The sequence below is a fragment of the Typopeltis vanoorti genome, chromosome 14, assembly GCF_054136105.1.
Source record: "Typopeltis vanoorti isolate ZY-2024b chromosome 14, IOZ_Tvanoo_1.0, whole genome shotgun sequence".
NCBI classification, from domain to species: domain Eukaryota; kingdom Metazoa; phylum Arthropoda; class Arachnida; order Uropygi; family Thelyphonidae; genus Typopeltis; species Typopeltis vanoorti.
Window position 1 is genome coordinate 122,853,462 of NC_143562.1, and position 25,747 is coordinate 122,879,208.

A 25,747-nucleotide genomic window follows, 5' to 3' on the forward strand; every position below is an offset into this window, starting at 1 on the left:
TGTCAGTTGCTTTTTCTAAAGCCTCAAAAAATTCCTCCACTTCTACCTTAGTACAACCTTCTGTGGGACCATATGCACAAATATGTCTCATTGTCCAGTTCCCCATTCTCATATTTGCCCACATTACTCTACTTGAGACTGACTGCCATTCAAGAAGATTAGCCTCATATTTTGTGTTGAATACTATGGCTACTCCTTCTTTTCCTTGATTGTCATTGCCTGAATATAACATTTTGTATTTATTGCTCAGAAAGATCTCACCAGTTTTGGTCTTTTTTGTTTCAGTCACCCCTATTATGTGATAGTGATGAGATGAAATGGTGAAAGAGGATTGTGAATGGGATGCTAGCTGAGATGCATGAAGAGAAAGGAATTCCTTTTGTAAATGTGTGGGATGAATCTTAGGGATTGCTGGAGCCGTGTGAAAGAGATGGGCTACATTTATATAGATATGGTGTGTCAGCTGGAGAAAGTATTTATGCAAAACATGTGTAGAGGCTTAAGTGCTGTGAGGACATCATGTTGGAGGCTTAATGGATTTTTTTACAACACTCAAAAAGAATTAAAATAGAATTTAATACTTCCTATATTTCGTCCTAGTCACTAGGACATCTACGGGGATTACAAAAACAATTAATGTAACATATACACAAATAACAAAACAATTGTTTTGTTATTTGTGTATTTTAATTCTTTTTGAGTGTTGTAAAAAATCCATTAAGCCTCCAACATGATATTTATGCAAAAGATAGTGATGACTGAAGTGAATAGAAGAACTGAGGAAGGAAGAGGTGACATGGAACAGCAGGTAAATGTGAGTGACACGAGTGAAGAGAACAAGAGAGAAGAAACACAAGACAAACAGGGAAAAGAAGGAGGTTGGGGTGGACAGGGAGACACCACATGAGAAGAATGGATGATGGAATCAGGAGCAGATGTATGTGTAGAGCAAAAGATTGGGATGACTAGTGATGTGGAAGAAACAAACAGGTCTGAGGAGAGGTGTAAGATGAGCAACTAAGAGGGGTACAGAGGAGTCATGAGGAATGGGGATGGGGAAGCTGGTTATAGAACTAGAAATAAGCTAGTATATATGTTTACAAATGCCAGAAGTATTTGAAATAAAGGAAATGAAATTGTAGCATTAATAGAGTATATTCACCCAGGACAGACTAAAATATCTAGTTGGGTATTTGCTATAGGCCTGGTAATGTGGAAGGCAGTAAGAAGGAAATGTATAAGCAAATCAGTCTAGCTACTAAGAAAAGGGTGATCATTATAAACAATTTTAATTATGGTAATATACTCTGAAATGAAGAGACAGTATCTGAGAGCAAAGAGAATGAATTTCTTGAGTGTCTGAGGGGACACCTACCTTAGGCAATATGTCACAAAGGTACACAATGATCAAGGGGATTGGATTTGATTATCTCATCAGAGAATATTATTGTAAATGAGATATTGAATCTCCCTCCAGCTGATGAGAGTGACCATGAGGTGATTACTTGGGCAATAGACAGTTATATGAGCTTCTGTGAGAAAGGGATATATGTTGAACCATAAGGCAGGTGATTATGATAAGCTCAAGAGACAGCTTGTAGCTATCTTATGGAATGAAGAACTGGAAGGAAAGAAGATCAATGTTGCTATGGAACTGTTCAGGAACTATCTGGCAGAGGCAATGTCTGAATTAATTCCAAAAGTCAAGAGTTTGAATAAGGTGGGTGTGAAATGGATGAATGAAGAGGTGAAGCATGCAATTTGGAGAAAAGGCATTACGGAAGCAGCATAAGATGAGTGATAGTAAGTCAGCTGCACGAGGAGTACAAAGAGCAAACAAGAGGGTAACTTGCATGAGCAGCAGTTAGCTAATGAGGCCAAAAGGAATTCTAGGGAATTTTTCGATACATGACCAGTAGATGAAAGAATGATTATAAAAGGATGATACTGGTTGGAGAGATTGGTAGAATGATAGTGACTAAGGAGGATATCATAGAGATGCTAAGCGAACAGTTGAAAACCTATTTCATCCTTGTGAAAGTAATAGCATGCAGAACTTGGAGCAGCAGGAAGGGAGGAAGAGTCACTGGTGATTTAGGAGGGTATATTACGAATTGAGTAAACCTGATGTCAATAAAGCTGCAGGACTTGATTATATATCACCATGTTTCTTGAGGGGATGTTCCATGGAGTTAAAAACAGCTTTAACTTACCTTTTTTAACTTAGACCATTTTCAGACTGATATAAGTTCCAAAGGAGTGGAAAGAGGGCAAAATTTAAATCATATATATTTTTGGTTGTAAAATGTTAAAAAATATAAGACTTATTGTTAAACTGACCATAGATTTTTAATTTGTACGTATGTTCGCATAATATTGCCTACCGGCTTCGCTAGTAACTGACCAGCTTTTTCAAGGCTTGCACAGTACAAAAAAATTATAAATGCAAAAAAGGTTTAAGAATAAAAAAAATGTTAGTACCTGTTAGGTAGCTAAGGTAACACGTTCGAGTGACATGTCTGTATGAATTGTGACTTTCTACTAAGTATCATGAACAAGTGTTACATGCAAATGTGTAATATGATTATTCGCATACTGTAGTTCTCTTGAACTGAGGGAATTAATTAGATGTTTCCAAGTATCGTTCAGTATGGCCCCTTGGTTTCTATATAGGTGCCTGTACGTAGTGCTACTGCTGCTTCTTTAAATAATCGATGTCTGCAATCATCATCTACGTATGGCATAGAGCTGTTATCCCAGTCTATATTGTGGTTCGGAGTTGAAAAGTGATGTGCTAACCCGGAGGTGATCGTTCTGTTGTGATTTACATCGCCAACATGTTCTTTCTGTCTTATTTCCAGGCTTCTCAAAATTTGTCCAATGTAGAAAAGACCGCATGTGCATGGAATATTATATACACCTGGATATTTATAAAATGGAACACTGTCTTTAGGAGATCTTAGAACTTGTCTGATGCTAGTAGTTGGTTTAAATACAACCCTGATGTTATGGGCCTTTAACAATCTCGCAATTTTGGTGGAAATTGAGCCCATAAAGGGGATGACTGTTGTGGAAATTTGCTGGGAGACTGTTCTTTCTTGTTGGTTATCTTTGTATAGAAATTTGTTGCTATTTCAAGGATAACTATTTTGTGATAGTGTTATAGCGATTTGGGACAGTTCTGTCTGAACTTCGTCATCGGCAGAGATAAAGTTTCTGGCTCGATTTCTCAACATGTGGATGATGCTCTGTTTATGTGACCTATGATGGTTTGAAGAGTAATGTAGATATCGTCCAGTGTCCGTAGGTTTTTTTGTAAATGGACAGTTTGAAATTGTTACCTTGTCTTTTAACTAGTATGTCCAAGAAGTGTAGTTGTTCATTGTTTTCTACTTCTAGAGTAAATTTGATTTTATTGTGAAGTGAGTTGATTCTATTGACAAACGTATGTAGGTTTTCCATGTTCTCTTGTCATATGATGAAGATATCATCCACATATCTCCACCATATTGAAGGTTTAGGAGTAATGTTGGTGAACATTTCATTTTCAAATTTCTCCATGAAAAGGTCTGCACATGGTGGTGACAGAGGGCTGCCCATGGCTAAGCCTTCTAATTGTTTGTATATCTTTTTGTTAACTTTGAAGAAATTTGATTGTAGGCAATGCTTGAACATCTTTGTAATCTCAGCAGGAAGGAGATCTTTGATAATGTTGATGACTTCTTCTACTGGTACATTCGTGAATAAGGATACTACGTCTAGACTGGCCATTATGTCTGTTTGTGTTATCTTCATGTTTTTGAGTTTGCCAACAAAGTGGTGAGAATTTTTTTTATGTCGGATCCTGTTTGTCTAATTTTTCCCTTAAGTTTGCTAGGTGCTTAGCAAATAGGTAAGTGGGGGAAGACCTGCCATCCACAATCGGACGAAGTGGCACTTCTTCCTTATGTTGATGGTAGTGGTGGTTGGAGAATAGGTGGGTAGGATAGATGCTGTGTATAGTGGAGTAGAGTACCCTCCTAGAGTGAGTCCTTGGACTCCTTAAAGGTGTCACATAAAATTATAATAAACTGGCAATTGTTATCCTATGCCTAAACTGTCAGTCTATCTGGGTGTACATTCTGATACTGCTTACTTCAAATACCCCTTGATCCCTTCCCATGCATCTCTCTCTCTCTCTCACCCAAATTCTTATGCCATGACGCTGATGGAAGCTTACTCCTCAGCTTGTCATAATCAGATGCTTTGCTATTCCATATATCCCTTCTTAACAGAAAAGTCTCTATGTCTGGAAATCTCCCAGGTCAAGACAACATGATCACTTTCTCCAAGAAGAATGTAGCATTGCTAGATTGGTTACTGTTAGGTTCTCTGATGCAGTGATCAGATACAGTATTCTCAAACCTTGTGACTCCTCTATTACATGATACCTTAGGTAATTATCTCTCAGCAGCTGGATAAATTCCATTTTCTTCCCTCCCTGTGACCTTTTTGTGAATTTTCTTTCTCCCAATTTATGTCCACCTAGTTCAAATCCATAATAATTACTTGACTTGCACTCATCATGCTGATTTGCCAATGCATATCATCTACATTTTCCCTTATACCTTCTGGATTACAGCAGCTACCAATTACATATTTTGTCCTGTTGGCATTATTTTAATAGAAAGTATTGAAAACTATGATGGCCTGGTTGGCCAAGTGGTTAGCATATCTGCTCTCTGGCCAATAGGCTGCAGGTTCAAATTCTGCCTGGGCATGGATGTTTGTGATTGTCTTTCACCTTCATACATTCGTTCATCCATGTATAGATACACTCTCCCAAGTTGGACTGGGTCACCATGGGAGTAGACCCAACCCTCCCGCTAATGGGAGAGGCCTTCATCCTGCAGTGGGTTGAAAAGACAGGCTGATCACCATCAAAAACTACATTGTAAATTATTTTTTTAATTAAATATTTAAAATAAGCTATCTACTTGCAAAATTTCCAACTTCTAATAAAAGTGCACGGAATTTGTTTTCCATCTTCACATCAGATATTATACATATGGAGAGGTGCAGATATGAAGAGTGAAGATCTGTCGGGGAAATGTACTTATCCTTTAATGCTTATATGGCTAAGATTACACTTAAATAAAACACAAAAGTAAAAATGACTGACCCTTTTACAAAAACACTCTTAGATGTAAAAAAATATAGACAAGTTAAAAAATGACACCCACACATACATAAATTAAAATCCTAAGAACAGTATACCAGATACATTGAAAACGTTGGATGATTGATAATTAAAACACAAATGGATGTTCAGGCCTCCTAAGATATTTGAGATTTCTGTATGGCTTAAAAAGTTCTATGATGCTACCAGCAGTGATTTTGAATATTTTTAAAATAGAGAATGATAAATATCTGTTATGTTTACCAAGAAAAACAGTTTTCAAGTTAGCTTGGACACTTAAAATGTTTTATAAATGACTGTCAGCTTGCACAAGTACAAGTTTACCTGTAGCATAAGAGTTGCTTTGGTATTGCAATCCTGTGAAAAATGAACTCTGTCTAGAAGCAAAATTTGCCTCTTTTTTAGAACTTTTGATTAAAATTTCACTGGCTCAACAACTATTTCAAGCTGCTGGTTCCCATCAAAGACAGCAGAAAAGTCTTTGAAAGACAAAAATCCCTCTTCTTAATACTATGGAATTTTATGTTTGAAAGTTTCATTTGCACAAATGTAATATTTTACAACAGTATATTAATTCTCCTATATTACTATGAATTAATATTGTATATAATAGTGTATTCTATTTTTCTCTTCAAAATATGACACACGAGAAAACTATGCACATTGTATAGAATAGTCCATCTGTGAAATTGCTAAAATTCAGGGGAAAAAATAAAATATTAAACAAACAAACACACACGCCATGAGGGGGGAGGGTCTGGAAAGTTCTAATAAACCTAGAACAAAAATGATATTAAAGTAACTGATATAACCACAAGAAAGAACATACTAGTAGCAGAGTTATGAAGTTAGCTTATGTTCTTGTTTTCAGAGAAAATTGTGTCACAGTTCTGTACAATATATACACATGTAAACACAAGGCAAAAGTATTATATATATCATCATCATCATCATCATCAAATTCCTGCCATGTACCCTCAAGGGATGTACAGGATATGATAGTACTACATGAAAAAAATTACATCATTATTAATTTCCTATCTACAATTTTCCTCCAAATCAGTCTGTTACTTGTCAACACTCCAATATTATCAGATCTTATATTTCAATCGTCTAAAGCACTTTGTACTGTATCAATCCACCTATATCTTGGTCTTCCTCTCCGTCGTTTTCCTGCCAAACCTGGCAGAGAACACTTGTTTTGCTAATCTTTCCTCGCCCATTCTGTTTAAGTGACCATACCACCTGAGATTAGCTCTGCTAACGCATTCCTGGATGCTGACAATGTCAAGTTCTTTCCTAATATCCTCGTTTTTAATATGATACTGCCATTGATGCCATCTGTTCACGCCTATAATCTTTCTCAGGACTCTCATATCTGAAGTCTCTAGTCTTTGGTCAAGTGTTTTACTTCTGACCCAGCTCTCAGATCCATAAGTTAAAACTGGTTTGAACACTGTCTTGTATACAGCTAATTTAGTGTTCCGACTAATTTCTCTCTTATTCCATATGAATTTATTCAATTGACTTCCCACCATACCAGCTTTGCTGATTCTGTTGTCTATTTCTGTATTTAATTTACCATCTTCAGTAAAAATCGTGCCTAAATAGCTGAAATGTTTTACTTGTTCCACAGGTTCTCCATTCATAACACAGTTGACATTTTCAATGATTCTGCCTATTTTCATTGTCTTCGTCTTTTTATTGCTGACCTTCATACCATATCTATTACAAGAGCTATTCACTTTAGTCAGAGAATCTTGCAGACTTGTAGCGGATTTATTTAGAAGTATAACATTATCCGCATAAAGCAAAGAGCTGACATTAACATCTCCAATTTTGATATCATGTTTAATACCACTTTCCTTCATAATGTGATCCATATAGATAATGAATAACAGAGGGGATAATGTACATCCTTGTCTCACACCAGATTTAACATTAAACCATCTTCCTGTACTTCCTTCAATTCTAACTGCTGACTTACAACTCAAATAAAGACTAAGTATTGCTTGATATAATGTCCCATTGACACCATATAACTGCAGCGTATTGAATAGCTTCTCTCTTGGCACCTTGTCATATGCCTTTTCCAGATCGACAAAACTTAAATACAGATCTTTGTTATATTCCCATGCTTTCTCGACTATTTGTCGTAAAGTGAAGATCTGATCCTGACAGCCTCTATTTGGCCTGAATCCAGCTTGTTCTTCACCAAGCTTTTCTTCCACAATTCTTCTCAAACCGTTTCTCAAGTATACTTGCATAGATCTTGCCAGGAACACTCAGTAGGGAAATACCTCTGTAATTCTGACATGCAGTTTTATTTCCCTTTTTATATATGGGTACTATGAGAGCTCTACTCCAATCATCGGGAATTCGTCCCTCTGTCCAGGCTTTCTGAACTATGCAGTGCAGCCACTGTAAGACTCTTATACCACCATACTTCAGCATTTCTGGTCAAATATCATCTATTCCTGCTGCCTTTCCACATTTCAAGCCTTTGATGGCTTTTTCTACTTCGAGTATGGATATGTATTCCTGACTGCATGCCTGGTCAGTCTTTTTTTACCACTGTGCTGTCATCACTGCTTGTTTCATTTAGCAGTTTTTCAAAGTAATTACTCCATACTTCAAGGATATCTTTTTCTCCCGTTTTCATGTCACCTTTATCATCTCTAATTCCTTTTATAGCACTCTTTCCTCCATTCTTAAGCTTCTTCAACAACCTCCAGAATATTTTGCCACCTTCTTGATATTTATTTTCTATATTCTTGCCAAAGTCCTCCCACGACTTTTGTTTAGCTAGTTTTACACAGTGTTCAGCATTCTTGCATTTGTCTCTATATTCTCTAAGAGCACAAGCTGACTTATTTGACAGGAACTTTTGGTATGCTTTCTTCTTTTCCTTCACTACCTCTTTAACCTCCTGTGTCCACCAGGGAGTTCTGATTTTTTTATCCTTACAAACAACCTCACCACATGCCTCTCTGGCAGAATCAATCAATGTTTTCTTCAGAGTTTGCCACTGAATCTCCAAGGTTTGATTCCTGTTCTCAAACTCTTTCATTTTTCCTTCAATAATCTTTGTGTATTTTAGTCTACAGCTCACATCTGAGAGCTGCTCAACTTTTATTCGCTTTAAAACTTTCTTACATGTTATTCTTTTCAATATGAAATTCAATTTTATCCTGCTCAAGACTAAATAGTGATCACTTCCAATTTCAAATCCTCTGTTCACTCTGGTGTCCTGCACCAGGGAGAAAACATCACTATCAACAATAACATAGTCAATGAGACTTTTCTTATTCCTAGCCTCTTCTCTCCATATGAATTTGTGCACATTTTTATGTTGGAACATGGTGTTAGTAATAACTAGTCCATGTCCTGAGCAGAAATCCAACAGATATTTGCCATTATTATTAGCTTTGCTCTTTTCTCCAAATTTTCCCAAAATATTTTTGTATGTCTCACAATCATTTCCTACTCTGCTATTTAGATCCCCAACAAGGACCAACTTTTCATTTTTCATTGTGTCAGTTGCTTTTTCTAAAGCCTCAAAAAATTCCTCCACTTCTACCTTAGTAGAACCTTCTGTGGGACCATAGGCACAAATAAGTCTCATTGTCCAGTTCCCCATTCTCATATTTGCCCACATTACTCTACTTGAGACTGACTGCCATTCAAGAAGATTAGCCTCGTATTTTGTGTTGAATACTATGGCTACTACTTCTTTTCCTTGATTGTCATTGCCTGAATATAACATTTTGTATTTATTGCTCAGAAAGATCTCACCAGTTTTGGTCTTTTTTGTTTCAGTCACCCCTATTATGTCGATCTGGTAATTATCTAATTCCTCAGCTAGCTCCATTTCTTTGCCATTCAGGCTTCTTACGTTGATAGTACCGATCTTTAACTCTGGTGATGTTGAGTTGGGGTTTGTTTTCAGATTTGTTCCAGTAGCTGACTTTTCGCTGTTCGCCCTGGTTCCCTGGCGAAAACAACGGGGGCCTTGTTTAACCGGGCGACGCCCCAGCCGGCATGAAATTTTGTCATGTTGTACCATCATTCTATATTTTGGTTTAACCAATAAGAGTACAATTTGGTCGGCTAAATCCCAAATTGCCAGCCCATCCTCGTCCGTTCAGTATCCAAGTAGATACCCAACAGGGTGCACCACGAGAAGGTGAGGATTGGACATTAGGTCAGAAGCCCTGGTCGGTTCTCCGCATTCCTTTAAAGGCTATGTGGAGGTCTCCTCTCAGTTATACAGCTTTGACCCTTAAGCACACCGTATTATATATATATATATTATATATATACTGCTATATATTTCAGTCTGAAATTAACAGACTATCGTCAGTGGCTTAAAACAGTTGTTACAAGGTATAATGCCAGCAACTGATTTATTTGAAATAATAACATCATATTAAACAGATCATCAGACAGATGTAGTATCTAGTTGGTTTCTTAAGGCCTTATGTCTTCATAAAATATCATTCTTGGTCGTGATTAGTAAAAAACTAATAATGTGTTATTCAAATCAAACTTTCCCATATGAGTCTTTGGACTCCCTGGAGGTGTCTAATAATAATAATAATAATAATAAATATATACACACACACACACACACACACACACATACACACAGGTAACCCTCGTATAACGCGGATGTTACCTCGTATAACACGGATGTTAGGTTCCATAGAAATGCCATGTTATGCGAGACTCAGATCACATACAAAAAGTAGGGAGGATAGCTTCCAAAATTGGTTTTCTTTAAAAAAAAAATTATATAAACAGCAATGACATGTCCAACAAAAATATATTCTTATTTAATTCAGGTAATTCATGTAAGTTAAGAAAACATAAACTATGAAACAAATACATAGTATAAAATTATAAAAATTACAAATTGTAATTAAGCATGTAATACATAAATGTTTTAGGCAAATAAAAATAAGTTCATATTTTAACCTTTCATAGCAGGAGGATTTCAGGATCGGTTAATAAACATTAATTTTGTCATGTTTTTCTCAGGTGATTGACAAAACAGATGTTTTGTCAATCACCTGAGAAAATTTATAAAGTTTGAGTGTTTTTTGTTTAATAAGATTTCCATCCAAAGGAACTTTCTTTTGAGTGCATCTTCTTTCCAAATCATTAGAGATTGCTTCATTTTCTCTTAGAAAATTGCATACATGAACAACAAGCTTTGCCTTACCGTTGAACCAGTAATAAACACTTTCTCGGATTTTATGCTCATTGTGTTTGATTTTTGAATTGTTGATTAATTTAAATTCAAAGTCCTTACAACAACTGGTTTTTCTTCATATTTCAACTGATCCATGATTTTAATTTTTTTTTCTTTGAGAGAAATTTTCTTTGAGACGAATTTTCTTTTCAATATTCATTTTTTCCCTTTCAATGTAATTTGTGGCCATTACTATAAAAATAATTTTGTACATAAAAAAGCATTACATATTAATTATGTATGTAACTCACCAGAAAATAAAGTGCTCAGCTTGAGATAACACACTTATGATTTCTAATGCGCTTTCCTGGCAGAAAACGAAGACAATTTTCAACAATAAACACTTTTATTATTGAAAATAAATTCATACGGTATACAATTGACATACATGCATGCTAAAGGTTGTTTCCCCTAATATAAATTTGCTACTTATAACTACCTGCATGATACGGGCAGACACAAATTTAACAACGATAAAATTTGATTTTTAAGTCATGCGGTGAAAAATATATGAAAAGATAAAGGGTTACTACAATTTCTAGACTATGTTTTCGTCAAAACCGCGTTGTGTAAGTACCACGTTGAACAAGGGTTACTACAATTTGTAGACCGTGTTATATTGAAACTGCGTTGTATAAGTACCGCGTTATACGAGGTTTACCTGTATTTTTAAACTGTAATAACATTTTATTTATCATCGTACAGAGTATTTACATATATACAATAAAGCATACTATTACATTTTCTGTTCAGTACAAAATGTAGAGGGCAGTGATTTTTTTTTTTAAATGTACATAATTTTTTTTCAATATCAATATCACTGCTTATTATAATACAGCCTATTTACATATACAGTTGGTCGTTGACTTACGACCAACTTCCATTCTGGCTGACAGGTCGTAAGTCGATCTGGTCGTATGTCGGCCATATATTTATTAACAGTATTCTTTAACCTATCTAATCTTTTTATCACCTTTATAATTTACTTTTTATAATCTTTTAAATTTATAATTATGTATATTTTTCACATTATGTACATAATGTGAAAAAAATAATACTGTACACACTGTACTGTAAACACAAAAATACAATCTAAAATTAATGTAAAAATTAATACAAATGAAATTTACAAAATCGATTTTTAATCTTTGCTTGTGCTGGGTTGTGGATCGTCAGGGTCATGTTCTTGGGTTGAGGTAGGAGATGTTGTCTTGATGAAGAACATGATGAGCTTTGTTTGAACAGTTTGTTTCTTTTTTTCTTCATATATCTCACGATAACAACACACAGCATCTTAAATGATATGTTCAACCTTCATGAATCGTTCGACATTAGGGTCCATTGCTCCAAAACTGGTGAGAGCTTTATTCAGTTGCAAAAAAGAATCTGATAAACTCTTTGCAGTGAATTTTTTTTCTGGCTCCTCTTCTTCCTCTCTCGCTTTTTCTTCTGACACTCTCTGTACTTCCAATTCAATCAACTCTTCATCCAAAAGTTCTTTTATTTCAATCTAGCAACTCCTCTACGTCTTCTATTTCACATTCTAATTTAAGATTTTTTGCAAGTTTAACTATTTTTTTCTGTAATCGCTTCCAGTTCCTCTCCTTTTTCAAATCCTTCAAATGTATTCGCATAACATTTTAGACACTTTTTCCAAATTCCCGACAAACAATTCTTTGTTACACATTCCCATGCAGTCAAAATATTCTCGATACACTGAAGAATGTTGTACTGCTTCCAAAAGTCTCGCAAAGATAAATCAGCATCAGAATCTATCGCTTCGATGGGTTGTGCAAATGTTGTTCTGAGGTAATGAGCCTTGAATGCTGAAATAGCACCCTGATCCATGGGTTGAATGAGAGCAGTAGTTGTGTTAGGTGGCATAAAAACCAATCTAACATCATGTTGAAGGTCGTCCAGATGAAAAGAGTGGCCAGGGGCATTGTCCATAATCAATAAAATCTTGAAAGGAATACCTCTCTCCGCACAATATTCACGAGCCTGGGGAATAAAGCAGTTCATGAACCAGTCTTCGAACAGTGCTTGAGTCATCCAAGCTTTAGGGTTTGAACAGTACTAAATGGGCAGTGTGTGTGCTTGTTGATGTGCTTAAATGCAGGAGGGTTTTCTGAATGATAAATGAGAAAAGGTTTCAGCTTAAAACCTGCAGCATTCCCACCAAGCAACAAAGTCAACCGATCCTTAAAAGCTTTGAATTCCTGGCATCCTTTTGGCTTCTTGGTGTATATACGTACGATTAGGCATGCGTTTCCATTGCAAGTCGGTTTCATCTACGTTAAATATTTGTTCTGGTAGATAACCTTCTTCTTTGATTAAAGAGTCGAAACTATCAACGAATTTTTGGGCTTCATCTTCATATGCTTCTCCTGTGACATGTACATTATGCAAAGCAAATCTTCTTTTAAAACACTTAAACCATCCAGTACTAGCCTGAAAATCTTCTGCATAATCGTCTCCGGCATGTGATTTTAAACTCTGAAACAGAATTCTAGCCATCGCTTGCACTGTAGAAAGGATCATCAGTGAATTTTTCTGTATTAAATCTTTTATCCACATAAACAACAATTTCTCCATTTCATGGATGAGTCCCTGTCGTTGTTTGGTTAAAATTGTAGACTTCATAGGTGCGGAAACTTTCACAGCTTCCCGAATTCTTTCTTTGTCCTCAAGAATCGTCGATGCCATGGAATGTGATAACTTCAAGTCACGTGCTATCGTATTCACTTTCTTTCTGCCTTCATACTTCTGGATAACTTTCATTTTACACTCTAAATCAATAGTTTTCCTTGACTTAGCTGGCATATCTGTAGATGAAAGCATTTTCCTTTTACTAGACATTTTATGGGTAGTAATTCAGTAGAATTTTAATTAATACACCACACACAACAGATGCTTGAAAGCGACTGAGTGTATGTGAGAGATAGTTATCGTACGATAGCTATCGTATCCCATAGTTATCATATGCATGCAGCTGTCTGATTTATTTATTTATTTTTTTTTTTTTGTGGTTGTAAGTCGACGACCAGGTGTACAAAATTTTTTGAAATTTTTTATATCAGTATCTTCATTATTATTATACACCATACTGACTGTTTTGCTACATAATTTGCAGTCTTTGATTATGAGAATTACATGTAGTTGAATGAGGCGGATTAATCCCACCTACTTCGAAGCTTGGGTTAGCTTTTATGAAGAGAGAGTGGGATTAGCCTTCACTATTTATGTTGTTATTACTGTTTATGGATGGTATGTAGGCATTGGACACTGGTGATGTTGGATGTGTATATTAGTGTTAATGCCATATTAACTTTGTTGGTATATTTTCCAGAGTTTGTATTTTAATGTTCTGTAGTTGTCTATGTGTTTTAAGTCTCTTGGTAGGTTGTTGAGTAGCGTGTGTATCTGATGTGATCTCACAAAAGAACCGTATGTGTTGTTGAAGAGTGTAGGGATGTAGAGAGTTGTGAATCGTGTTATACGATGTGTGTGTCTGTTGTTTCGATAGGCGATGTTGAAGTAATTCCTTAGTAATATTATGTAGTGTTTCAGATTTTTAATGCTCAGGATTCTGTGTATCGCCATGTGTTGATCAGATATTGGCTGTAGTGTATAAGGTGTCCAAAATCACTGTTGACACAATTTTCCTATAATAAATTTAGTTTAATCCTTTATCAAAGTGTAAGCAAACAAAGTTTACACCTGAAGTATCTTCAGGACTGAGGCAACTCATGGTAAAGGTGGACCAAGCTCTCATCATGCCTTGTCTCAGTATTTCCCATAATGCAAAGCACATCTCCTTGCAGACATGTATAATGCTATGTACTAAGGGAAGAGCCATTACCCAGACATTTATTAAGGTCTTGTCAGTGGAAGCCAGACCCAGAAGTGGTGATACTAAGGCAGAAGCAAGGAAGAAGTCATTTACCTATACGAGTTGCCAAAAGGTATAGCACCTTATTACTAAATTACTCTGGATTTAGAGAAAGACGTTGGAAGTTTTTTCACTTGGTTAGACTATAATAAATTTAGTTTAATCCATTATCCAAGTGTAAGCAAAGAAAATTTGCACCTGAAGTATCTTCAGGACTGAGGCAACTCGTGGTAAAGATGGACCAAGCTCTCATCACTCCTTGTCTCAGTATCTCCCATAATGCAAAGCACATCTCCTTGCGGACATATATAATGCTATGCATTAAGGGAAGGGCCACTACCCAGAACTGTTTCGACCTTTATTGAGGTCTTGTCAGTGAGAGCCAGACCAAGAAGAGGTATACATGACTTCTCCATTGTTTCTGCCCTAGGATCACCACTTCTGGGTCTGGTTCCCACTGACGAGATCTCAATAAAGGTCGAAACCGGTCTGGATAGTGGCCCTTCCCTTAATGCATAGCATTATATATGTCTGTAAGATGTGCGCTTTGCATTATTGGAGATACCGAGACAAGGAATGATGAGAACTTGGTCCACCTTTACCACGAGTTGCCTCAGGCCTGAAGATACTTCATGCGCAAACTTTGTTTGCTAACATTTGGATAAATGATTAAACTAAATTTATTATAGTCTAACCAAGTGAAAAACTTCCAACATCTTTCTCTAAATCCAGAGTAATTTTCCTATGTAATATCTCTAATTTTGTTAGTGTGGCTGTTTGATGTGTTTGCAGAGACTGTTATACTGTATCTGAGTAGGGATTCGCAGATATCATGATATAGCAGTTTTTTTATATTAGATGGAATAATGTCTTTTGCTTGGAAGAGTTTTGCTGCGATGATGCAGAGTTTGGTATGTAGGTATTCTATATGTTTTGTCCATTTAAAGTGGCAATCTATGTAAAGACTAAAGGTATTTTGCATGTGTTACAGGTTTGATTTCAGGACATTACAAGTTTTTTTTTGTTGTTAATGCAGTGGTATGTGTGACAGTGTATTGATAGTGGTGCAGGGCGCATGATTCTTGGGTTATGAATTATTAACACCTGTGTTTTGGTGCCGTAGATTACAACTGCGTTTTGGTAGAAGTATGTTTTGATTTCATTTAGGTCTTGTTGTGCTTTGGAGAGAGCCATGCTGATGTCTGTGTATATTGCTGGTAGTGTGGTGTCATCTGCATACTGAAATATTTCACTTCTTAAGGACAGGTTATGAACATCGTTAATATATATGTTGAATAGAGTGGGTGATAATATGGTGCCTTGAGGGACACTGTTTTATTTGTATACCCCGACTGTGACATGTACCTATTTTTGTTACTTGTGTTCTGTTTGAGAGATAGTTCCTGAACCAGGCATGCAGTGTTCCTCTATTGAGTTTAGTTTGGTGAGTAGTATGTTATGATCAAGTGTATCAAATGCTTTACTTAAATCAGGCAGCATAAGGACGGCGTACTTGTTTTTAATCGAGAGCTTTGTTTATTGTGTTGGCGATGTCTTCTAATAAAGTGATAGTGCTTTTGTTTTCTGAAAGCCGTATTGGTTTTGTGAGATGATGCTGTACTTCTGTAAAGAGTTCTGTAGTCTGGTGTGTGTGTGTGTGTGTGTGTTATTTTTTCTAGAATTTTTGAAATGACTGGTAGAGTAGCTATTGGTCTGTAGTTCTCAGTATTGTTTCTTTTACCATGTTTGTAAATTGGCATAATTATCGCAGTTTTTAGTTGTTGTGGAATAATGCCATTGTCGAATATTATGTTCATGAGTCTCAGAAGTATTGGATTTATTTGGTCAAAATGTGTTAAGAGGTCTACGAGTCTTATTTTGTCTATTCCTGGAGTGGTCTTTGGTTTTAGTTGTAAAAAGTGCTTCTTTCAGTTCCTGTTTTGTTACAGGTGGAAAATACAAAGTTCGTTGTTGACTTTCTGCCAGTAGTTTGCGATTGTCTGTGAAAATACTAGTGGTGGTGATCGGCAGTAGTTGTGGTTGGTGTAGATGATGAAGGTAGTTGCGGTTGGTGGAGTGGTGGAGACAGAAACCTGTAGAGTATTTGCCCTCCCTTGATGAATCTTTTGGACTTCCTGAAGGTGTTATGTAATAATAATAATAATTTTTGTATTTCTCCAAAGTATGTTAAGACTACACTTGCATACTTCATGGCTTTTTTTTTATTCCCCCCCCCCATGATCTTCACAACACAGAAATACCTGAAATATAAGGGACTGAATTTCTTTCTACCAATTTCATGGCTACTTTTTTATGTTAGTATATTCCTGAACTGCATTTGTGGAACAAATGCTGTGGGCTCTACATTGACTTTCTGAACCTTCCATATTTCTGTGAGATAATAAGCAGTCTGCAAAGCATTATCAATGATATCAGTCTACATAGGACAGAAAAACATGAAAGCAATAATGATAATAATTTTCCCAGTAGTACTGAATATGAGGCTATTTAGTGTAAAGTGGAAGCTAACAGTATGAAATATATGGAGGGGATGTTGCTATAGAACTAGCAGTTCATTTCTGGAGATGAAGAGTTCATTAACCAAACTACCAAGGTGAGTACTAAACAAGTAACTACTATGGGTAACTTAAATTATTCAAATATTGACTGGGTATCAGAGAAAACTCATGATAAGAATATCAAAGAATTTATTGGGCTGCTGAGTGACAATTTTATCAAGCAGCATGTGAAAGAAGCAACTCAAAAGAAAGAAGAACATAAAAGAATTTATTGGGCTGTTGAGTGACAATTTTATCAAGCAGCATGTGAAAGAAGCAACTCAAGAACAAAGAGTGTTAGATTTGATCATAGCTTCAGAAGGTGTCTCAGTTTAAGGATGAAACTATTTTGCCACCAGTTTGAGACAATGATCATACAATACTGACATGGGAAGTGACCAAACATGTGGATGTTCCAATCAGGATAGGTTATATGCTGAACCACAAATCTGGAAATTATGACAAACTCAGAAGAATACTGTCTTCAGTTTCATGGTATCAGATGCTGAATGGAAAGGATATCAGCAGCAGCACATGGAAAGCTTTGAAAAAATGCTTAAATGATGCAGTACAGAAATGTGTCCCTATACTTTGAAGAATGAATAGAATAGAATGGAAAAGAAATGGATGTGCAATCTCATTAAATAAGAGATCCATAAGAAGAAGATGATGTGAAAAGAATATCAGAGTGAGAGGAGTTATGAAATATATAAAGCTCAGGCCAGAAAAGTTATGAGTAATGTATGGAAAGCAAAGTTGAAGTATGAAAAGAAATGTGCTGCACACGCAACCAAAAAAAATAATTTTATCATTATTTATCATGCAAATAAAAGAAAGAATAAATGGAAGAATAACTTTAATAAATGCAAATGATGTAGTTCAAATGAAAAGATGAAAGAGACCTCAGGTATATATAAGAAAAAACAATTCTGTATCCTTCGAAACAAAAAGGGAGAAATTATATCCAAAAAGGATGACAAAATACAAAAATGGGTGAAATATATAGAACTCTTTACTGATAACAGACAGAACCCAGAAAATACTTATGAGCATATGGAAGGTCCATGCATTCTAAAATCAGAGGTAGAATGTGCATTAAACTCAGCTAAAAATGGTAAAGCCCTAGGACTAGATAGAATACCAGCAGAAATAGTAAAGTTATTAGAAGGTGACAACATTAACATATTAGTAAAGCTATTTAATAAGATCTACGATACAGGCATAATCCCTCAAGACTGGTTACAGTCGACCTTCATCATGCTACCTAAAAAAGTAAATGCGAAAACTTGTAATGACTATAGAATGATCAGCCTAATGAGTCACGTTCTCAAAATGTTTCTGAAAATAATTCAAAAAAGAATATACAGAAAATGTGAAGACACCATCAGTGATACCCAATTCGGCTTTAGAAACGGTTTGGGAACAAGAGAGGCCCTTTTCTGTTCTCAGATCTTATTTCAAAAATGTATTGACCAAAACAAGGTAATATTCATTTGCTTCATCGACTTCGAGAAAGCATTTGACAAAGTCCAACATGCTAAAATGATTGTACTATTTAAAAGAATTGGATTAGATGGTAAAGGCATTAGGATCATTGAAAACTTATATTGGAACCAAAAGGCATCTGCTCAAGTTGATGACATTATTACAGACTCCATTAACATCAAACGAGGAGTAAGGCAAGGATGTGTGCTGTCCCCTCTTCTTTTTAACATCTACTCAGAAGCCATATTTCAAAAAGTCTTGGAAGGAAGAAAGGAAGGGATTAGTGTAAATGGTGAAATCATCAGTAACATCCGATATGCCGATGATACAGCTCTTCTAGCTGACAATATTCAGGATCTTCAAAATCTTTTGGAACTAATAAATGCAGAGAGTGAAAAAATGGGATTAAAAATAAATATCACCAAAACTAAATTCATGGTCATAAGTAAGAAACCAATTCTTAATTTAGCACTTTCTTTAAATAGGAAACAAATGGAAAGGGTGGCAAAGTTTAAATATCTCGGATGCTGGTTAAATGAAGATTGCAATCCAGAAATGGAAATAAAAGTTAGAATTGAAATGGCAAGAAAAAATTTTCTCTTGATGAAATCTACACTGTGTAACCGCAGTTTAAACTTAGAGCACGCATGGTTAAATGCTATGTATGGTCTGTACTGCTGTACGGTGCAGAAACTTGGACCTTGAAGACAGCATCAATAAAAAGACTTGAAGCCTTTGAGATGAGGTTATACAGACGAATGTTAAAAATCCCATGGACAGCAAAAACGTCCAATCAGGAAGTACTGGAATAAATGGGGAAATCACGTGAACTTTTAGATACCATAAAAAGAAGGAAAACTGCATATCTTGGTCACCTACTTCGTAATGAAAAATATAAGATATTTCAATTGATTATAAAAGGGAAGATAAATGGAAGAAGAGTACAAGGAAGACGAAGAAAATCTTGGCTGGCAGATATCAGACAGTGGACTGGTATGAACTCTGAGAGACTGCTCATAATAGCTGAGAATCGCTCAAAATTTGCCAAGGTGGTCGCCGACCTCCGATAGGAGATGGCACTCAAAGAAGAAGAAGTAGTTCAAATAATGAGAGCTCACCTCACTAAGATCTATCAACCTGGTGTATGTATAATAATTCACAGTGATACCACTACATTGGATGATGAGATGGAGGTCCATGAGAATGAAGTTCAAGTGCTGTTGCATAACCTGGAGAAGAATTCGACAATAGGAATATTTTCATGAACTGGCTAGGCCCTTGATATGTTTGCATAATTTGAGTCTTAGCTCAGAAAAAATCACACAGGAATGAAAAGAATGTATGACAATCTCATTGCACAAGGATGGGATCAAAGTTGTTGCCACAAAGGCTACATAGGTGCTTCTTTTAAGTTATTAATAGTTGAAGATTATATAATATCAATATTAAATTTTGAGAAACAATCATTTATTAATAGACTGAAAATCTAATAAACAGCAAAATATGAGTCACCATATCTTAATTTTTACATGTTCTGAACTATTAATTATAAGCTGAGTACACAGCACACTTTTCAACAACAAAAAGCTGAACTTTAAAGTTTGTTTAAATTCACATAGCACCTACTATATTTCTAACATTAAACTATCAACTTACACAAATATGACCTCCAAAATACTCATATGGATATCTGCAATCAACAATAATACAGCTCGTAACTTTTTCATGATATTCACCTTTACAAAGCTTCAAAACCTGCCATATGAAAAATCGATAAAACAGTTGTAATTTCAGATGTTAACTATTAGTTTAATTTTGTATATTAAATTATTAAGCAAATTATATAATATACTTAATAGCTTAATTCAAAATAGTACTCATATAATATACTTAATAGCTTAATTCAAAATAGTACTCATATGTACTAATAAATTTTATGGAGCTAAAACAATTAGAATATATGCTAAAATAAAATTATGAGCCTTAAAAATGAAAATGCCTTTGGAAAATTAAGAAAAAATGAACAATGAACTTGGTAGATTACACACAGTTATAGATATTAATGACAATGCAAAAATCAGGTGTAATCAACACCATTTCGAAAGGAGCCTTAATAATATTTCCTATTGATCAGGCTCTGAAATCTGAACCAAATTTAACAGAGTACCTTTATTAAAAAATAAACTCTTATTTTTCACATCAAGAATTCAACAATGATTTAATAATAATAATAATAAATGGATGTAACAAAAACAATAATGATGATAAAATCTGTTTAGTGTGAAAAAGGTCTATTTAAAAAAAAATAGACTAATTTTTTTAGTCTATTTTTATTAGTATTAGTCTATTAATTAGACTAATACTAATTAACCAGTATGCAAAAATCACCAAGGGAATATTAATCTGTGCTTCCATTCATCATTATTTACCCCATGTGATGAATTAGATATACATGTAATATATTCATTACATGGGAAGCATAACAGAAAACAGTTGTTATTATTGTTATTAAACCTCCAATGTGTCAACAGGTTTATCGTGAGAGGTTCTCACTCAACAAGCAACATATCTGTTATAGAGATATTTAAACTTATTTTTAACATGTGCTGTGGCAATGCAGTCCACTTACTCACTGCTCTCCACATAAAAACTATTCCTGTCTTTTTCATCACATCTTTCTACAATTTCCAGGGATGGTGTTAAGTCAGGGTGAAACAAATCATTAAAGAAATCAAGTTTCACTCGGACTTAACATTGTTATCACTCTCTTGAGAAAAATAACGATTCATCAGAAATAAAGAAGCACTGTATAGAAATCGTAATCTAGTTTTTTATATTTTAATTAGTAATGTGAAATTTCATTGTATTATTATTATATAGTTGCTTAGTCTAAAATGCTGTGTGAACAATTAACCATTTGCTGGGTAAGAAATAATAATCTAAATGTAAAACTGCCGACTTCTGAGACAAGTGGTGAATGTACCAGTATATCTGTTATGTAGCACGGTGCTTTTTTCCCCCCCTTCCACCATAACGCTACAAGAGTTACGAAAGGATTCCGCAAGCGGCGCTAAGTACCGCTTGACATAGCGAAAGTATGACGTACACATCAATGATGAAAGAGAGAAACGGCGCGGTGTTTAAAAGGGGATGTAACGTTACAAGCGAGGCTTTTAGACGTTTTCCTGCTGCTGTATTCTTGTGCCATGGAAGTCCGGCTGGTATGGAGCCTCCACGTGGGTTTCCTTTGTTCGTGGAAGCTACAACCGAATGACCAAGAGAACTTACCAGTCGGAAACAAAAGCCCAGCAGATCCTGATGGTGGAAAACTACAGAATAATTCCAGTTGAAGTATAGATGGTGATCGTATAGAAAATCCCAAGGAAGTGTGAAGAAAAGCGATCATATAAGGTAGTTGTCTGACAAAAGAATATCTAGCAAATTGGTAAGGTGAAAACTTTATGTCTACTATCTAAAGAATTGAATGAGAAAACTTTAATGTGTGTGCAAAGAGACATTTTTTGAACTGTTGTTGATAGATTTAGAAGGAAATATAGTAGTGTCACATAAATGTGTCGTGAAAGAGAGAGAATTACGAATGTTCTTATATAAATCTGAGATATATGTAAAATTTAAATAGGATTGTTAAAGAGAATATTGAATGGAATTTTGACAAGTATTAAGAGTAAAATTTAAGTGATTAGAGTAGAGAATTGAGACTAAGTGATTAAGTGTTAGTATTTATGTTACTAAGATAAAATTCTCATGAAAAGGGATAATTAACTGTATGCACGAGTGTTATTGATGTATATAAATTTTAGTTGAATGATTAACTAAGAGCTTTTCAGTGTAATATATGAATTCTAACTGTAATTAAAACGTTTTATTTTAATGTGAATGTTGTCTTGCCTGTATCTAGATCCTACTGCACTTGCCCATAAAATATAATGAACCACAAAAGGGCGGGAAACTGTATTAATTAAGGTCATGGCTGCAAGTTGCAAATTTATAGTTGAGAAGAGTAAACGCTGACTGTGATCTATCTCCTTGCTCCTACATTTTAGTATATCCTAGGATTCAGGGTGGCGAAGCGTATACAAATAAATTTTCTCTGAATTTAAAATAGGGAGATAGAACCAGTGCTGAGACAAAGAAATAGGCATCCACCATTTGCATTTCTTTGTCTCACAAAACAACAGCTTCACTCTTATCAGGGATTCGGCCAGTAGCTTTATAGAGATAAGAAAATCAACATTTAAGAAAAGGATAGCCACAACAATGGCCTCTTATTCTCTCCAATTTGCTCTTCACTCTGTGTCTAATCCCTTCTATCCTGTAACATTCCCCTCACCAACTCATATGTCTTGATCTATATCATGTCTTCTCACACATGTACTAAGTTCTATATATAGATTTCCTTATTAATCTTTCTTCATAAGAAACTTACATTTGATACTGCCTTAGCCACTTATTGCTGGAGTTTCATCATAATGCAAACTCTTTTAGTGCAGTGGCACTATTTACCTCTCTTCCTACTCTTAAGGATCTTTCCTGTTGAAGGTTCATCGTAACTAAGTTGAGAGCCAAGTCGTTCATGCAGGAGGAAAAGAAATACCACATCTATTTTATTCACAATGGCATGTCAGGCCTCTTTGATAAAGTTCTGTAAACATGACACAGGACTGAAAAAAATGTACCCACTTTGAAAGATTTCACCAGAACATAGCTACAAAAGATATTTCAAACTGGCTACTGAAGTTATCAAAAACCACAATGGTCTTTGAATATCGAAGATTTGGTTGAATAATATTCAGTTCCTTCGACAACCAACATTAAATATCAAAATAAATGGTCATCAATAATTCTGTTTTTAATGATCACAACTTCAAAACTTCCTTCATATTTTATAATTAGGACAACATGCTGACCATTTAATAAATTCAAATTCTATTATTTCTGATCATAAGGCTATTCAAAAGATTACTGTGGCATGTGTTAATTATAAGATTCTAGGTAGCATTAGTAACAGCTTTTTTCACCAAATATTTCACTATGCCACTAGGAATCAAAGGTAGTATGTTGGTCTTGAGGATTCTAATCTCGCTGACAGATGCATACTGTCAAAACTTGAGTAATGCATTTATTACTGCTTAGTTTGCTGCATGCATGTGCAGGTAATGTTTTCATGGTTAAGTTAGGCAATGGCAAAAAAGAAAGTACCTAGCACTTTCAAATCAGCCACTAGTTAAGGGTTGTCTCTCTTAGCCAGTCAGCTAAGGAAGAAAACTCCAAATAAATTTAGGGTTTTTAATTTAGTTATTTTAATTAAATTATAAATAAATACACAAATATATGAAATAATCACTATGCTTTAAGTGCCCACTACATCATCTGCATAGGCTAGCATTGTTTTCCTGTAAAGCTGAGAAGATAATTATTTCTCTTAATTCATAGGAAGTTATCATCTTTTATGAGAATATTTCTCTAAAAAAAGAAAAAACTGCTCAAAAAGACTTATAGGAAGTATCATCTTTTATGAGAATATTTCTCTAAAAAAAGAAAAAACTGCTCAAAAAGACTTATAGGAAGTATCATCTTTTATGAGAATATCTCAAAAAAAAAAAAAAAAAACTGGGCAAAAAAGACAGACAGGTTTAGTCTGATTCCGTTTACTAGATCTTAAGGTCTAGAAACCCATTTATTACAAGGCTGTTGCTGTTTAGATTTACAGCCAAAGCAATTAAGGATATGAGACATGTATTATGACTGTAAATTGCATGTGTTCTTTTAGCTGATTTATGTGATTCACAAGATAAAAAACCCTGCCTCCATTATGAAACTAGTTAACTCACCTTCAGGCACGTGGATGAATTGACATATACATTCTGATTATCAAAAGAAGCCTTTCTCCTGTCCCCATCTGTTTTAAGATGTGGAATAAAAGGAAATGCCAAACATTATCGAAGACTCTGGCAAAGTTGATGCAGAAAACACCCAATGATTGCTTTTTAATGCTCACCATTTTGAGTGGATCTCTAAGGAGGAAGAGGCTGAACTCTGTTGATCAATCAGGAACACACAGGCATGCATGAAATATATGCTTGTCAATGTGTCTTATTTTTAGATGATTGCTATTATAAGAAAAATTATTTTACAATCAAGACTGAATAATGAAATTGATCTCCAGGTCTGAATTCCACTGTTCATTGTTGATGCAAGTTCCTTTGGTATTTTGCTGTGTGAATAAAAAAGCTTAAATGCTGCCACAAGGATAGGTAGAATGAAATTCCAGGTCTGCTGTAGAGTTCTTTTCCAAGAAAACTGGGTAATGGTGACGTCGATGTTTGGAATTCACTGATTTTGCGAGCTGCATGGTGTTGAATGTATGTTGAAAAGGCATCAATTCTCCAGTTGCAATTTTCGCTGAAAGTGTGCTGTTTATCGCTGAAGAGATTTCTATGGTATTTCTGGAAGTTATAAAAGGCAGCTGATGAAATATCTGCTAGTCACTGGCAGGCCTCGACAAATTGTGCAAAATCATACCCACTACACAAAAAATTTTACTTGCCCCAAAACTCCATTTTTTAACGATATGTTCCAATAAGTCATCAGTCAATGTGGATCTGCTTTTTAAAATTAAAAAGATATGTAGAAAGTTAATGTTTTTAATAAACAAAAAATATTCTGTTTTATATAGTCTGCAAATACTTGCCAGCTTGCAAAACCTACTTGTCACGAGTGAGTGGGCAAGCATGTTTGTTGAGCTCTGGTCATTGGCATGTTTTTATTTTATGTTCCTTCTGATTTACTTTTGCCTATCTATATCAATTTCTAGATCAATATTTTTAAATGATGTTGGAACCTTCCTCAAAACATTGGAATTAGCTGTGAGCAAGCTCCTGTCTGTGAACAAGCATCTTAGTTTTGCTCTTTTCAAATAAGCTCATTCTTTTGTCCATGCAATTATATTTCTTCTAAGAGTGTTTTTAACCTGGGACCATGTATCCCAATTCCATGTGACATTTTTCCATTTGGCAGAGTGGGGTAGAAGTTTGCTGCAAAGGATCAATGGAAAGTTTGCTGGAAGCCTCTGAAGAACTAGTTTTGACTTTTCTGATGAGAACAACTTAAGCAGGACAGGTTTGTGACTTGCCACACAGGTATTCAAAAATTTAGTTTATATTCCTTTATTGAGGAGCAATGCAGAGATGAAGATCCTGTTGATCCTTTGTACTGGTACATCCATTCATCTGGTAAGTAAGTGCTAAAAGTAAGGACTATTTAGGTATTGCTGCATAGCTTTAAAAAATTGTTCTATTTCATTAGCTGGATATTTGATATGTTTACAAATCTTACATTGCAAAACTGGAATTTCAAAT

The 25,747-nt window shown here is 35.1% G+C and overlaps 1 protein-coding gene across 2 annotated transcripts in view; it reads right to left on the bottom strand.

The window, feature by feature from the left end:
• Positions 1–25,747, bottom strand: part of LOC150099876 (M-phase inducer phosphatase-like) — a 399,908-nt gene that overhangs the window by 93,700 nt on the left and 280,461 nt on the right. For both annotated transcript variants that reach the window (XM_090404127.1, XM_090404129.1), the window contains exon 10: positions 20,025–20,123. In XM_090404127.1, the coding sequence (XP_090260253.1) occupies positions 20,025–20,123 (99 nt within the window). The remainder of the gene's footprint in view (positions 1–20,024; positions 20,124–25,747) is intronic.